At 39.6% G+C, this 17,792-nt stretch overlaps 1 protein-coding gene across 2 annotated transcripts in view; it reads left to right on the top strand.

The window, feature by feature from the left end:
* The first annotated feature begins 3,116 nt into the window (after nt 1–3,116).
* GLT1D1 (glycosyltransferase 1 domain containing 1) overlaps nt 3,117–17,792 on the top strand; it is a 55,691-nt gene continuing 41,015 nt past the window's right edge. For both annotated transcript variants that reach the window (XM_050906710.1, XM_050906708.1), the window contains exons 1-3: nt 3,117–3,184; nt 11,071–11,219; nt 13,869–13,974. In XM_050906710.1, coding sequence (XP_050762667.1) covers nt 3,117–3,184; nt 11,071–11,219; nt 13,869–13,974 — 323 coding nt within the window. The remainder of the gene's footprint in view (nt 3,185–11,070; nt 11,220–13,868; nt 13,975–17,792) is intronic.

The following is a 17,792-nucleotide window of genomic DNA, read 5'->3' as shown; positions in this document are numbered from 1 at the left end:
GTGATTACATTTTCTAAGGGGTCTAGTAGTATTTGCTAGAGACTACAAAGTAATTAAGCACACTTTGTGTTATTGTGTGTTTTAATCTATGCAGATATCACATTCTAGGCCCTTCATAATTTACCTTTGGGAGTGGGGTGAAGATTTTTTTATATTGGCCTACCCAACAACTGTTACAAACACCTAGCAATGCTGAATAGTATTTGAAATGTACATTATAAAATGTTATTTAAATCTTCAGGTATTGAGAAATAGGTACTCTCACTAAAATTCAAAAGCTACTGTTACAACCCAAACATTCTTTCTGGAAGTATAGCAGCTTCAGGAAGGTGGTTTTTAATTTTCCTCCAAACAAGAACACTTAGCTACAGCATATGTAAAACTTCTTCATTAAGATACATCCATGACCGTTTCTTGGAATACAATGGATGCACCTGTGTCTATACAGTGATACATTAGCGCATGTACATGTTTTCAAAGATGCAACAATACTTAATGCTGCAAAGACTTGTAGATTTTTCATTTTTTCAGTCCAGGCCTATATAGCATAAGAACCAGAGTTACCATACCAATAAAATGTTAAGACCTCTTTGAATGTTTCCTTTATTTCCTCTTTATTTCCCAGATGACTGGTTAAGTTTCCTCATTTGTCTCATGGAGCAGGCCTTGTCTTACTTTGATGTTTGCATTTTTGTCTTTTTTGTGTCATACACTAAATGTGCTGGATAGCTATTGTCTGGTTTTAGAGCTAGCAGCGGTGAAAAGTTACAACGGCCAAGCTATTTGTAATTAGGTATCTCATGCAGATACCAAAACCGCAGCTTCCTTTTAACCCAAACCATGACTTTCTGAGCGTAGTCACATATCCTGCTTTAGGCCGTGCAACTAGGGAATGTCCCCGCTTTGGATGACGTAGGCTGTTCTATGTACAGGGCTGCAGCAACAGGGGAAGGTGTGTTTCTTGGTTGGCACACACACTGCCAACCTTTTGTGGTGCGATGCAGCCGGATGGCAGCTGGATGAGCTATGTTGTGTGTGGGAGATCCTGGAACCAGAAGGGTCTGTTGGGAAAGGATTTAGAGTAGCAATGTATCAGGAGACTGAAAGGCAGCAGCATAAGCTTCATGCAGTCCGTGTGATACATTACGGGTCTGTTCAATAGACTGACAGTTGGGCAGCAGTGACTAACAGAGGTGGCTGGTGCTAGATTTGAGGGTGCCAAGTGCTCTCAAAAGCCCAATTACGCTTCATACACGCCACTTACTTCTTACAGTGAAACTAACTTGAAGGCTAGAATCCTGGCCGGATTGACAAAAACCCTCTAAATTTCATTGAGGTTGGGATTTCATGCCAGAAACGCTTTCTAAAATGGTGCATAAAATAGCTCGGTCCTGCCTACCCTTAAATTAGCATTTACGCTATTTTTAGCATTTATGCAAGATTTGTTGCTCTTCTAAGTTGTAGCCAACTTTTTTAGTTTGGATGGAGTTTAAAATGGTCTGAACAATGTTGTGCTGAATTATTTCTAAGTGATAACTCAGTGAGATGGAGACAGTTGAACATAGCTCTGCAGCATGAGGACCTGTTAGCACAACTCGAGCCAGCATACCAAAATGCTTACAATTTGCCAGAATACACTCCAATATGTATCTTTATCACTTCTAAACCCTCAATTCCTGAATACCTGTCATCCTTAGAGATCCATACAAGTTATCTGAAGAACAACTATTTTAAAAATTATTAAATTTAAGAGCCTTTCTCTGTATGTGGCATATTTTTCTCCCTCTCCCTAACATTGAGACTTGAAGAGTAATTTAAGCCACGATAAATAGGCACTGCAGTGTGCAGACCACCTTCCCCTGTCTTCTACAGCCTTGGGGAAACAAAAGCATCCATGTGGCCCTGTGGTGAATTACATCAAGGAACCAGACTAGATTATAAGTATACAAGCAAAAAAGTGAGTTTTCTGTTAGATCAAGCCTTCCTTCTCATCTATCTCATGGCCACAAATGTCCTGCATGTGCTCTCAATATTTTTACGAAGTGTTGAATCAAGTTCAAGGCTGTGGATATCTACAGTCAGCCACTTGGCCCCTATCAGTCTCCCAACAGACTCCCAAAACTGGCCTCTCAGTCTTACTGCCTGCTGCCCCACTCATCTGCTCTTAGCTGCTCACTGTGTTTCTGGTTATAATTGGGGTTTATCCTGAAGACCAGCTTGATAGTTTGGGATAGTTTTCTTGGTCCTGAGTTTGGGCTCTCCGTTTTTCCCTTCCCTGCCTTGTTGTAACTCCGGATTTGGCCTGCTGCTGTGGCGGCTGTGGTTCCTCGCTACAGCTTTCCCCTGGTCTTACACACTTTTGGCTCTGCTTCATCATGTGACCTTCCTGACATTTAGTGTGGTCTTTGACCATCCCGTTGCCTTGTTCTTTGGACTAGCGCATTCCTCTGGCTTTTCCAGTTGTTGGCATCCAATCCACAATTAGTTTTTTCTCCATTCCTGCACTGAAGATGAACGCCTTCATCTTGGGAGACACGTGGCAACCGTGGTGTAGCTAAGGAACTGCCTCAGGAGATGGTGGCTGATACCAACCTTCCCCTGATGTCCTTTTCAGGATGTCTCTTGTGCGACCGACAATTTAAGGCTTCTCTGAGGCCGTGATTTGAGCATGTCATCTTTGTGACTGTTTAATGAAAATGCATAGCACTATCTAGAGGTGGGGGGAAAGGACCCAAACCTACTGGCACAAGAGCAGGAGCTTGGCTCTGTAGTCAAGTGCCCTCTGACCAGGGACACCTGGCAAGGGTGCGACCGTCCCCTCACCAGACAGGTCCTGCCACGCGAGGGGCCGCGCTCAGCCCTCGCGGGTGGGTCGGAGCCACCTAACGCAGGGCTCCGCGGGGGGCCCGGAGCGGCCCGGGCAGCGCGGCCTTCCCGCCCCCCTGACCGCGGCGGCGGGCGGGCCGGGGCTGCGGCAGGTGGCACACCCGCTCCGCGGCGCTGTTTCCGGGAGGCCGCGGGGCCGCGCAGGGGCCGCCGGCAGGTGAAGGAGGCGGGGGCCGCCACGCTGCCCCTCAGTGAGGTGGCTCCCGCCTGGGCGGACAGGAGGGGCCGCTATGAGGCTGCTCTTGCTGGCGTGCCTCCGAGCGCAGACCGGCAACGCGACCACGGCGGCCAGGATACGGTAGGTGCCCCCCCGCCACGGGATGCGAGGGGAGAGGGGGTCCCCGCTGCCGGGGTCCCCGCTGCCGGGGTCCCCGCTGCCGGGGTCCCCGCTGCCTGCTGTCCCGCTGCCTGCCCGCTTACCCCTCGGAATCCTCGCCACCGCCCCTGCCTGCGCTCCCCGCTCATCGGCGAGCCGGCAGGGAGGCGGGGCCGGCCCCCCCCTCGCCTCCCGCCGAGGCCGCCGCCGCCGCCGCCCTGTCCGGCGGGCAGAGGGGGTCCGCGGCGGGGGCCGGTGCCGCGGGCCCATCGCGGCGCTGGGGCTGGGGCAGGGGGCGGCGGGGGCCGTCCGCCATTCGCTGCACTCGCTGGCGCACGGAGGCGGTGTCTCTCCCGCCTCAGCCGCGTGGATGGCTGGCGCCGGGGGTGTGTGAGGGGGACGGCGGCCGAGCGCCGAGGCAGGCTCTCTCTGACAGCGCCGGGGGGGGCATCCGCAGCTTGCCGGGGAGCCGGGGCCTGCTGGCTGTGAGGCCGAGCCCGTGTCCGGGGCGGACGGCCCCCGCTGTGGCTTTGCTGCGGCTCTGTCTGGGTGACGTGTCCCCCTTTGCCCGTACTACTGGGGAGTAAGGGGGATCCGAGGGGTTCCCCCTCAAGAAAAAAAAAAACCAAACCAAAGACCTTTCTGCTCAGGGCAGTTTGCTGGCACAGGTGCGGTTCGCACTTGCAGGGTGACCCAGGCTCACAAGCCAAGAGCAGAGGTCCCCTCACCAGCTGCCCCACAGACCCCTTGCACAATCGGTGTTAGCGGTGCAGTGGATTTTCTAAGGGCTGCCCGCTTTGGGAAATACTCAGAATAAAACGACAAGTCAATACGAAGAGCAGTAGGCTCTGGAAGCTCTGAAATAAGGGTCTGTACAGGAGCTGTCCTAGAGCAGCAGTTGTGCAAGAGCTACTCCAGTTAGTGCCCTTGCTGTGGCGATTCAACATGCAGCTCTCATGGGGATTATGGATATGAATCTGTAGTGCTTTGAAATTGTTTGGACTAACAGAACTGTATAAATACTCTTAATGTCCCTATTTAACTTTTTCTATGACATGGAAAAAAGATGTGGCTGACAGCATTTCTGAGGGCTTTGCTGTGCATGTGAGCTTTGCTTAAAGAAAAAAAAAAGTCACCATAACAATAAACAATTTCCGAATGGTTTTGTCCTCTTGAGGCCCGAAATAAGGACTTGGTTGCTTCTTACCTGTCAAAGAGTCATGCATAGTTTAGTTGTTTTTCTTAGGATGAATCTCTTGGGATAGCCACCTGCTATTACAAGTTTTCCCTGATCTTGATCTGCGTTTTGTCACACTTTTAAAGTTATGCATAGAAATAGTCCTCTGACATCATTGTTTAAGCTTTCACACTAGTTGTGGCGTACCCAGTTCAATCTTAGATTTGTGCAGGGCTACTGTATTGTATAAGAGCGGTAGAACATACCTGCATTGGTATGTTCTGGGTGGTCATATGCCTGGTCACCCAGGCATTGAAGATATAAAGCAAATGAAGCATAAAGACCAGAGAAAGCTGAAGTTTTCTGTATTTTAAAACAATAATTATTAATAAAATGTTGAGATAAAACAAATATGTTCTTATGTTTATAATACACATTTTTATACCTGTACATGTCAGCACAGAGTTCATGTGTGGTGGTTTGTGTGGCATTCTGCATTTCCTTTCATCTATTACTTTTTGCTTTCACTGGATAATACAAAACTAGTTATTCCTGGGGACATCAATGCTCATTCTTCCTCCATGAGGTTATTTCTTCTGCCTTTACAAATTAAATATTCACTTACCTTCATCTTCCACTTCAACTTTGAGGAAAGTCAGACAAACATTTAGACTGTGGAGCCATTCAGAGGTAATCTAGTGGAAAGCAGGTTTTGCATTATTTCTAGTTAAACTAAGCCTGAATAAGCCAGAAGAACAAATGTCCACATATTATTTCAGATTGTCTTTCAACTAAACTGAGATTGATTACGATCATGTGAACATACTGCATCAAGACACAGTGGTTTAGCAAGGTGCCTTTACGTGAGTCACGGTAACCAGCAATTTTGGTTAGCCTTCTCCAGCTGTGACTTGTGCATGGTGGCCTAAGCTAATGTTTTAGTATGAAAGAGGGCATAGACTTGGTGAGATGCAACAGCTCAGTTCACAGATGGTTTAACATATTACCATGTTAATGCAATCATTTGCAGCTATGTGAACACATCTGCAGTGGTTTGTGTAGAGTGCACCAACTTGCTTTAGCATCCTGTTGCTTTATAGGCATGCCTTATACAAAGTGGATGCTGCTTCCTCATGCACATAGACCTTCAAACAGAAAGAGAATAATGACTGAAAGGTCAATTTAATTCATGTTCACAATAAAGGGGGATAAAGGATTCTAACAGAAATAGTGTTTGAGAGTCAGTAACTTATGTCATGTTCAGTTGCTATCTTATCACCTACCATAAATGTTATTTATAGTGATAATACAAACAAGCCTGTTCAGGAAAAAAAAAAGGTCTGATCAGGAAAAAAAGTGAAGAGTATTAGCTAGCAATTAAATCCATCTTCCTGACTAAAAGGCTAGTCAAGTGACAGCTATCACTAAAACCATCCTACTCAGATACTTCCATCTAATACTGGTTTTCTTAAGACTTTATGCCATTAAAAAAAAAAAAAATCTACATGTATGGCCAAAGGCTTGGGCATGTTACTTCTCGCACTAATCTGCCATACCTGAGGTTAAGTGCATATGGTAACCTTTGTAGCATATGTGTTAATACACAGAAAATATATATTCCAGTTAATATATGGCTTCAGTTGTATCTGCGTACATGCTTATGAATTTATTTGTTCAATCTTTTTTTTATATTGAACCATGGCAACTTTTGGTTAAGTATAAATGAAACAATGATGTTGTCTCCAGGCTGGACACTTGCCAGCACAGATTAATTTTATGGCTTAATATCACTGGGTATACTATGTTTATGATATTACAGCTGTTCCTATAACTGCTTCATCTTTTCATAAATAAGATATTAATTTCCTGAGTTTCAAGTAACTGGTGACAAAGATACCAGAATCTAATTTGGCTAGAAATCAGCTTTCTAAAACAAGTGATGTAATGAATGTGCTGTGGGCTTTACTCGTATTGGTGTGCATAATCTTTAATCACCTTAAAAAATATGAGCAATGAGTAGAGAATAAAACACTAAGCAAAAGTCTTTGGTTAGGCTGCCGTTCATCAGCCTTAGAAATGAGATCAAAGAGGGTGTTAGGAGAGAAAATAAATGAATCTTCTCTGCCCCTTGAAATGTTCCATTCATCTTTTATTACTTGGTAGTACGGAGGAATAGAAATCTTGAATTAATTGGTTAATTAGAAAGATTTAGATGAAGTATTTTGTCAATATGTAAATATCTTTTGGAGAGGGAGAGATTGTTTCAGTCCTCATTTGAAATGGGACAGTTGCAATAGCCGTTCTGTAAATCTCCAGGTAATCAACTGCAAGAGAATTAAACCCACAAATTCAATAACGTTTATCATTCCTCTTCACAATTATTTTTCAGCTTAGACATTTATTGGAGTGATTCTGAGCCCTGACTTTTCTTCTATTTAGTCTTACCCTATCTGCTACCATTAAAATCACACAGAAGAGCACTCGTACAGCGGAAGATCCTCTTCTCTTCATGGCAGATCATAAGAGGTCTTTTACCTACCTGCGGCTGTTTGCACAGGTGCTGGCAAATTCCTGCTGTTGTTTGCGTGGCCATTCCCGGAGCAGGACAGCTGCAAGGCAGGCGTTCATCCTCCACCTTTGGAACTGAGATGCAATCATTTACATGGCCTGCACTTGATGTATGCTGCATCCCAAAATGTTTTGCATAGCTAGACCTATTTATAAGGCAGGATTAAACTTTGCAGAGTTATTTTGTCCTTCCAAAGGACAGTTACTGACTTCAGAACATAGAGACAGAAGGATTCTCTCCCCATTTTCACTCACATTTTTCATTTCACAGTGGATTTTATTCATACTTCATTAATGCCAACACAATTTGTCTGTGTTGTTTAAAGGAGAAGTTTGAGAGAGAAATAAGAAGAAGAATATTTTGCTTTAACAAGTATGAAAAAAATTAAGATAATTTACAAAGAAAACAGAGAAGATCAAGCAGGGTTTCAACTCTTGTAATTCGATCAGCTTCAGTGGGAATTGCAAGTATTCAGGTCTGGCTGAGTTTCAGAAAAGGCAGTGGAAGTGACTCTGCTCACTTAATAAGCTTTGAATTGTGCTGTATAGATTTAACAGTAGTTGATGCATAGCTGCTTTGCAGAATAGGCAGCCTAGGGAAAGAGATAATTAATATTTTTGGATGAAGCCTATTTTGTGCCATTCAAGAAGTGTCAGTGTATCTGCCTACCAGGAACTTTTTGGAATCAAACATTCTTTGTCTGCAAGTAATTGCATTGAAATATCAGTTGAAAATTAGAACATAAATGTTTTTGAGAGGAAGACCTCACAGAAAATAAAGCAAGTTTCGAACCTATAATACTTTAGAAGTAAGCATACTTTTAACTCGCTTGTGTCTTAGCTTCAGCCATGCTGTGTTTGGAACTATAAAACTGTTGCTGTATATGAAGACCTGTGAACTGCAGATTCAGGTTGAAGGAGGGAAGACTGCTAGCCAGGATGTGAGAAGTAGTGATCAATAATGTAGGAAATAAAAAATGAAACATTGTAAAACATCACCTGGTATTTCATAGTTGTGTTTGTTAGAGAAAAATGTTTGTCTATAGAAATCTTTAAAGAAAGTGAAAACATGTCAGAAAAGGGTTTAACCTTTTAGCGATATCTCTCTGCATACAGTATAGATCCAGAGCAGACACTTAGAAGTTTCACCCATAAGCCTCATGATTTCCAAAGAGTGTAAAAATATAACAAAAAAGATGAATTCCCTGAATACTAAAATCAGTGGGGCTGGGAAATATTTTGTCCGATATTCAGATATGTATAAATATCACAATGTAAGCAGTGACTAATATAATGTACTCTAAGAAATGATCTTTCAAACTTACTGCATGACTGAATTTTTCCCTGTTTGGTTACTTCCTAGCAAAACACCCCAAATCTGGAATCTGACAGCCAAACTCCATTTTAGAAATATTATTCTCCCCAAGTAGTGGCATTGGCTTCCCTGCGAGTTCTGGTAGAAGGGAAAGATATGGCAGAGCAAGGCAAATTCTGGATCCAAGCAATAATCACTGGTTGTTAAGACACTTGGAAATTTATCTACCACATACAAAACTGTGATAGAGAGAAAATGTAGCCTTGAGATTTAGCATTTTCAGTGTTGTCTTAGATTCACAGACAGCAGGAGACGTGTTCATTTTTATTTTTCATTCAGAAAGTATTTGTTTATGAAATGGCAAAATAATGTGAATACACAGTTGCCAGGAGGAGAAGAGATATGAGTAATGTATCTCTTCTGTCTTGGCTTGATTCAGGGACATCTGTGACTTCATAGACAAATCAGCCTTCAAAAAAGATCTCCTGAAATAGCTTTGCAGCACCCTCTTATCATGTTCCTTGATAACAGCATATGTGTGAAAATCATAGTCTGCTTTTTTTTGGTTGTAAAGATGAAAAGTCATTTAGAAAATATGAAAATATCACTGTAAATTTCAGTACTTAAATACTACCCAATAGCTCTGCTTCTACGCACATATATTTCCATATATGCATAATCTGAAGCCTGTGACTAATCATATTGAACTCAATGGTATGTTTATGGGATTAAGGCCTCTTTACATCTGGGAATTTGAATTATTCTGGGAATAATGTGATAACTTTTCCTTCTTAAGCTGTATGCAAATTTTTTACATGCTCCTGAGTCATTATGTGTGGAAAAAAAATTGAAGTAATAGAGGTAATCCACAATTTCTGAGCCTTGGAACACTTGAGGGAGTCCCCCTCTATTTACTGCAGAAACAGCTGTCATTCAGCTGTGAGATTCGGAGCTGTGGAAACTGTGGAGGAAAGGAAAAGTGTTCATTCCTAGTATATTAAAAAAAAAGATGCTTTAGATCAAAATTCCTAGCTGAGTTTCTTGATTCCTGATGTCCTGAGAGAGTTATTTTCAAATTAATTGTAATATGCAAACATATTGCTTGTACGTGATAGTGATTTATGGTAATTGGAATACTGATGGGAAAAAATTCTTTTAGACTATTTAATGAGCACCTGTGAAGTTATGGAATGCATGCAATGAGCATCCCGAGTATTTGCCCGAGAGATTTTCTTTCCACAGCTATGAGATTTGGGCGTCATTATTTAGATATAAATTGAGAGCCTCTTTCAAAAGGCAAGCAGGTACTTGGAACCAAGTTCATGGGACAAATGATGTAAATAATTGCTCAACAGTGTAAATAAGGAGCTTACAATCTGGCTGTATTTTATTATTTATTAGTACTTATTATAATTTATTGGTCTTGTTTCAAACAGTGAAATTAAAAGTAAAATGAGTTTCTTTTTAGAATAGGGAGGAAATACAGCACCATATGTTGTGCCAATGGAGCTCTGTCTGATACAGTGCTAATACATTTCTTCTAAGGCCTCAAGACATTTTACAACATTTTTAGCACCAATTTCTGCAGGAATGACTAACTTCTGCAGGACAGAAAATTACATTCCTTGGGAGGATATGAAATGATCAGAAAAGGAAAGAGCTGACATTATCCAAGAAGCTATTGAGTTAGCAGGATTTTAATGCGAGAACAATTAATACGCTATGAGAAATAAATCAACTGAACAATATGTAATAAGCAGAAAACATTCTTGTGCTCTTTTTATAATACTGAAAATGTAAACACTACATGTCAGCAGATACAGTGTCCTAGTTTCTGTCAAAACATGGATTTTCTCCTGTATGGTTTTGGGCTGATGTCATTGGAAACATTGATAACTGATTCTGGTTTTGGTGGGAGGAATTATGAGCCTAGAGTATAAAAGAAAAGACTAAAACAAAGGTCACCAAAATGCCTAAAGTAAAGCTCCCTGTAATCAATCAGTTTCTTGACTTTGGCAGTCTTTGAATCAATGTTTTAATATGAGAAACCACTGTATATAAAGATGAATGGGTAAGCTGACACTAGAATAGGGGGATTTTGTTGTCGGGTTTTTTTTCTTTTTAGCAATTGAGATTTTTTAAAAAGACTGTGAAAGTATTTGTGTAATTACTTTTGTGTAGTTTTTTTCTTATACTTCAATTATCCTGTGCCTGTTGTACAAATGGGTAAACTAAGACAAGAAGCAATTAAACCCACAATCAAACAGAAAGGGAATACAATTTCAACTCTCCAGTTTGATTTATGTGTTCATTTTTTTGCATGTTCTGTATTTTTAATAGCATTGATTAGCTGGACATATTTGTGCTTTCTTCACTTGGTGGCCTTTCTCCAGAACAAGGTTCTGAGAATCTCTAAGACCAAAGTCTAACACACTCAATTCAAAAGGAGTCTTTTCAGCATATTAAGCTGAAACTCAGTTGGGAAAGATCCTGATCATACTTCACCTCTGCTGATTTCCAGAGGTGATGTTGATACCTTGTAGGCTTGGGCCTTAAAATGGATGCAGATTATGTTGCTTGGGAGCGTGCCTGTGGTTTCACAATAGTGAAGGTAACAAATATTTTCCAGGAACCACCCCCCCCGTAAATAGCTCCATGGTTGCTTGAACAAAATTAGCATAAAGGTGAATGTTGGAGCAAAAATTATTAAGGAAAAACATTTTGATTAAGTTTATTTAATATACTGGCATGTCTACAACATTAATAGTATCTTTTTTTATTCTTTTTCTATTTGTTCCGATAATGAAGGAATCATCTACATGCTGCAGGTCATGTCTGTGTTCTTAAAGATGCTTTCATGTATGAAAGTCCAACTGAAATAGCAAATCTAACCTCCACAGACAAGTTTGATGCAGCCCTGGCCATTCATCTTTATAAAGGAGGCAGACTTCTGCAAGGTAATCCTCTTTCTATTTTGCAACAAAAATACCTCTTAAAAAGGTACTGAAAGAGAAAAGAATGAATACAAACAGTTATAAATGGCTATAAATGTATAAACCCCCATGTGATGTAGTTACTCTGTTTATCCACTTCAACAAATGTTAAGAAATGCTGAAAATCTTTCTCTGTGGGAGATCTGATCTGGAGAGGAGAGAACTAAATAAATGTACTTTTAAAGCATATAGTGCATTTCATAATTAAGTACTTTAACTACATTAAGATAAGAGCATTATATTAACATTAAGATACTTTCAGCAAATGTGTTCTTTCAGAGGACAATGGCTTGGCTAAGTATAGCTGAGGTCAAATAGAAGAAAGCAGAGAGGCTAATTTGATTTTTCTGCTCAAAAATGAGTCAGGGTTTTTTAGACATGAAATAACTTTGAGATGTCATTCATGCCAGCTAAACTGTAGGAGACAGGATGTTATCAGACAAATAATAAAATTTTCTATTGTATCTAGCCATGTAGAACAAAATTTTAGCCTGCCATTAATGGTACACTAGAAACACTGGCTTTCAAAATTACAGACCCTGTCACCTACTGAAATTGCAAGTGTGTATCCATTTTTGAGATCACCTTTATATTGTACAAATCTATTCACTTGGACAAAGGCACATAATTTGATACTTTCATCAGATCTCAGTGTAAGTTGTGTTGTGCTAGTTTTCAGACTTCAGAAGTCCCCCTGTAATTTGTGCTGGTGGGTTTTCAGAAACCTTGAATTATTATGTCTGGCATGCTTTTTGTTTGTTCTTTCATTTAGTAATGAGGAAATTAGCAATGCTAATAAATCGTCATCTTACAGCTCACTTAATTTTCAAATATAAATGTGAAACGTATAGTATGTTTTCTATCTTTATCAACATATTTGTTTCATTACCCATTTAATTTAAGATTTCCTTATTTGCTTGTTTTTAACCATGAATTTTAATTATAAGAGTTCACTGAATTTAACCTGTCATTTCCCCCCAACTCCCTAAGACACTGTGGGTAGCTACAGAAAGTGTCACCAGTAGTTTTCACAGCCATGAACATTCAAGGTCAGTTATATTATCTCTCAAAAGGAAGAACCCCATCAACACAGAAACCTCTAGTGCCCTGCTCGTTGGTCCAGTGCTGAGGACAGTGTTGCCAGGACTGAGTCCTTGATCCCTCTCCCCTTCCATCCGATAGCAAAAAGGAGAAACAAAGCCCATTTTCTGCCTTTCTTGACACACAGTGTGTAGAGGCAATACAGCCTAACTGCTTATTCTTGTTCACAGAAGGAAACCTTGGCTTCATCGGTTACAGCTAACAGAAATCTGCAAAATCCACAAAATTGGTCACCTTAATGACAGATTTTGTAGATTGTCTTACTGGAGACTGTTTCTTTTGCAAAACTCAGTCCCATTTGGAATTTAAAACTATGTTCTGCATGTAGTAATTAGCCACCATGAGGTTGCTATTTGTTAGCTTAATGTGGTGTAAAACTGACCACTTAATTGGTTTCAGTGCTGAAACAATCAACAGTAAACATTATTGTCTGCTATCTTGATTAGTTTAAGGGGAGAACATTGCTGGTAACTTGTCAGTTACTAAAAATAACCTGACTCCAAGAAAAGAAATACTGTTAGAAAGGAATCTTGCACTAATGTGGGCTTTTGTATTTTCATCTAAGTAGTCTTTGGCCTTGTCCATGTAAGTCTAGCTGCTGTTAGCATAGAAGTGCTACACTACCTTGTTTTGGTGGCTTTACGCTTACGCAAATATGAATTTATTGTGATGCTGTGTATCAAAACTAGGCTTTTACCAGAGTGCAGACACCACTAGGATATATATGATTTTGTTGATACTCTAAAATTTGAATATTGATAAGGTCTTGTGCACAGACTGTCCCACAGCCAACATGCCTTCATCTATTCTTATTGTTCCGAGCACTGTAAGGCATCCTAAAACAACTTTCATAACTTGGGTGATAACAGAAGCTCTTGGAATAACCAATTATAAACACAGATCCATCTTTTGGGATGGAATTAAGCAAAACAATGGTTTTGTTGCAGATTCACATATACTGCCTTATTTAATTCGATGACCTTTTCCATTGGTGTGGCTCCATTTACATTTTTTGTAGCAGTAAAATCGGCTTCAGAAGTAAATATTTAAAAAAAAAAAAATTTCAGTAACCAACTTTGCAGGATGGTCACCCAAACCACTGTACTGGAATGCTTGAGGGGGCAGTGAATGAGTGGCTGAGGCTAGATACCTGGGACCAAACCTTGCAATACTGCATCTTATTAAAATGTGACTAACATTTAAAATATATATGCTGTTTGGTGGGCTGCCAAGTGTAGAAACTAATGGATTGTTTTTACTAAGCATGGAAAAGGCAAAGAAAATCTCATAGCTACACAACAAACCGACATGCTGTGAAAGTGCATAGTTATTGTATGAGTTTTTTCAGTGCCAAACCCATAAAAATTCAAGTTTTTCCAGGTTTCTTTTTCAAAGGCTTTTGCTTACGTATGTGATACAGTATTATCAATATACCTTTTCACTCTTAATGTCCCCTTCTAGTCATTACCTTGACATGTTGGTCAACTTCTCATCGTAGTCATTCCTTTGCAGGTGGCAGAATTCCTTTTGGAATCATCTTTGGTGGGACAGATGTAAATGAAGATATCAAATGTGAAGAGAAACGTCGGGTAATGGGAGCAGTGCTCGGAGAAGCCAGGTAAAAGCACGTGGGGAAGGTTTATGATGGGAAATTGCATTTTTGTAATGGCAGATCTTTCAGGAACTGTTCCATAATTCCTTGGAATCACCAGGAGATGTGTAGGCCAGTGGACAAAGGGTAGACTACTTGAAATCTCTATGATCTCTACATATTATTTTGTGATTCAGTGATGGAAGTAGAACAGTTTCTTCATAAAATATAGTCTGTATGCAGTTTATTCATTTTATATTTCCTCTGTTACAATCGTTTCATCGTATTTGTCCATGTAAGAGTTGGCAGAGGTAGTGCTGAAACTTGGTCTCTTGGGCTGTGAATTTTCAAAAAGACTCAAATCTCATTAAAAGCTAATGAAATCTGTGCTCTTGCTAACTAATCCTGTGCTTTGTCTACTGAATCATAACTGTTTTCTAGAATAATAGAGCTATGCGTGTGATGAGGATATAAAATTCTAAGGCAGGTAAAAGAAATGAGAAGAATAATAGCAAGAATACTTTACCTGGGACTTGGCAGCATATTGCTTTATAGAATCATCTACTTTATGGGTAGACATTATAAAGACAGCCTTTGATGGTTAGTATAACTGTGGACTGTAGCAACTTGACTGTGGTTTATTTGACGTGTTTGTAATGGATACAATTTTATGCAATCAAGTTTTAATTTCTTACCAAAATTATTTTAGACTGTTTATATTTGCAGAGGTTTAGGTAAAGATATGCACATCTAAGTATCTCCAACAATATCCATACAGTTCTCATTTGTACAGAACAATCCTGGTCATGAAATGACTGATATTTGGTATTTAAATAGTGAATCTTTAGTAGTGGAGGTGGTTGATGGTGAGTTAGCAGTGGAGGTATGATTATTTAACTAGTGAATCTTTGTTAGCGGTGGAGGTATGAATATTCTCATTAAATCTTATTGTAGTAATATTATTAGCCTAAACAAGGTTGGACCCCGTTTGCCAAGGCCCTGTGCCAGAAGTGATAAATGTTGCTCCAAGTTGTTTTTTTTAAAACCTCTGTTTCTTAGTAAATTCTGGTTTATGTTACATATATTCAAACATATAAAATATTCTGTATTGGAACTAACATATTTTATGCATTAAGTGCTATCTGCACATACAGACCAAGGTGCCCAGCAGTTTGACTTAAGTGAGACGACAACTAAAAATAACTGGCATTTGTCCTGTTGCATCACAGAATCAAACCTGTTCTTAGAGGCCTCGCATTTAGCTTGTTGACAGAGTGCTTGATTGAAAAGCAGGTGACTCAAGTATAAAGAGCTTTTGTTCTTTTTTTCCTGCTAATGTGATCCTTTCTCTAGATACATGAAGAAGCAGAGACTGAAAAAAATCTTTAAGCAAATTCTCTCAATTTTTTAGGTGAATTGACAAGGGAGTATTTTCAGGGTGTTTTAAAGTCCGGAAGAGTTCTAGTGACATGTCAATGTAGTCATTAAATGTACTTCAAGAACTGATAAGAAATCAGAGAAAATGACTAAAAACCAAACAGGTTTTTGCAGCATTTCTGATTGTTTCAACATCCCCAGAAAAGAAGTTTCCTTCTGCTTGATCCAAAGGTCTGTTGACTTCAACAGTGTTTGATCACGTTCATGGTGGGCCAATAAGCCCTTTTCTTCTTGGAAACTAAAGCATTTTATTTATGTGAAGCTTTCAATGGATGAAATTAATTTAATAGACAGCTTAAGTCTTATCGAGATAGAGGCTAAAGTTGTCACTTCATGTGTAGCCAGCGTGATAGCTCACTGATGGCAGGGATGGCTCTACTGCTACCTCTTCGTCTCCTTCTCCTTTCTCTTGCTTGTGGCTGTGTGATCCACCCTTCCTTGTGCCAGGATTGGACTGCTTTCTGAGCAGGTTTAACTCACTAAATGGCGTAAAATTGGCTTTTTTTTTTTTTCTGGGTTAGTTTTCTACCCCTTTAGTAAGAAAAGTCACCTTGTGGAAGGATACAAGAAGGATGTCTTTTTGGTGGCAGTAAGTTGCTACAGCAGGTCACTCAGCCTCACGGAACTATAGTGTGCCTGAGCTTCTGGTGACTTGGGTACTCTGAAGAGTCATCACTCCAGAATTGAGCTCTGCATAAGGGAAGGGGTCCCCGAGTGTACAAGGTGAGATAAAATTTAAGCATCTGGAATGTCTTATCAAATCCAGTGGTACTGCTTGCATACTTACTCTAGGAGAGCTTAAATAGCTTGCTGAACAGAGCTTGCTCAGAATACTATCTCTGTTCATTCATCACAGCATTCTAGCTAAGACAGATAACTACAGTGGTTCAGATACGGCAGTATGGATTTTGGTTCATGTTAGCAATGAGGAAATGCATACAGAATCTGCAGCAGGCTTGTATCTTGTAGTTTTATCTTTGCTAATACCACTATAAGTTCTAGCTATTATTAGCTAACTTAACACTGGCATAGATATGCTGTTCTGTCTATAGTGCCCTATAAAATGTGGTAGGTAAACAGATTTTAAAGACAGCACTTAATCACGCTCATTGAAAAATCATTAGGGCATGTTCTTATGTCTTAGTGTGACTTGTAGTTGAAAAGCAACTTAAGGCCCCTTTCAAGACAAAATTTATATACTTGTTCACTTTTGTGATCAAGTAATCAGAAGTTATTCTTTAAACAGGTCTGAAGGAAGAGAAAAAAGATATCTAATGTGTCAGTTAAATTTCAGTACTGCGCAAAATGAAAAGTATATAAAACCAGAATCTCTGAGTGTGTCCATTTGATCCAGTTCTGTGTTTAAAATATGATCTGTCACAAATATAGCTGATATAGCTTATGCAAAAACTGTGCTTTACTGAAAGTTTTTTTAAGGCTAATTAAGTTAGGAACTTGAAGTATAGTTTAGTAGCTTGGATTTCCTGTGATGTTTCAAAATATATTACTGCATCCTTATGCAGTTCATAATATTTTCTCTGCTACAGGAAAAGTAATTCAGTTTTCTAGAAGTTATTCTGAACGGATCTCTTCTCCAGTATTATCACTAGTATTATTCATTGCATAGTTATTAAAAGAAACATTGATTTTTTTTTTTTTCTTCATTGATTGCAGGGTTCTAAGCAGAAAGTATCATGAATTGTAGATTGCTTGTCCAGTACAATATACCACCACATTCCATAAAACAAAGTATTGAACACTGTCTAGCTTTATAATGAGGGTTTCATTTTTAATCAAATTCCTCTAAATGGTGGTTGTGCTCCTCTAGGGTATTTTTTTCTATTGAACAGTATTTTGTAGACTTAGGAGCAACAGTGTTTTTCGGCTTGTTAATGTGATGTATTGAAAGTATAATTGCAAAAACTGGAAAGGGAGGATGTGCAACTTGACAAAACAAGCATTTGCAAAGGCTTTAATAACCTTAAAGCTGTCAAGTTGTATATGCGAAATTCATTGTAGTACCATAAAGCAGATACTACAAAACAAATGTATGGGAATAAGGTTTGTTTCAACAAACAAAAGTAGGAGTTATAATTCAGCATTTATGTGACTTCTAATGAATGATTGTGATTTCATGTCCTCAAATTATGACATAACGTCTCCAATGGAAAAGCACTGTTCTGGTTGTGACTTAGCAATGATGTGCTTCATCTCTAACCATTGAGGTGTCATAGGGCTGGCTCAGGACGGAAACATTACATTAATTCTATGAAAAAGAAGCACTGAATTGTAAGTGTAATATGTGATAACCCCTGTTTTATATTCAATATCTATAAAAGCAATTAAAAAAAAGTTTGGCTGAGTAGACACATTATGTCTCATATGAAGGAGGCGTTCAAACATTTCTA

The sequence above is a fragment of the Gymnogyps californianus genome, chromosome 16 (genome assembly GCF_018139145.2).
Source record: "Gymnogyps californianus isolate 813 chromosome 16, ASM1813914v2, whole genome shotgun sequence".
NCBI classification, from domain to species: Eukaryota; Metazoa; Chordata; class Aves; order Accipitriformes; family Cathartidae; genus Gymnogyps; species Gymnogyps californianus.
The sequence above is the reverse complement of the archived record's forward strand: the minus strand, read 5'-3'. Positions and strand labels throughout refer to the sequence as shown.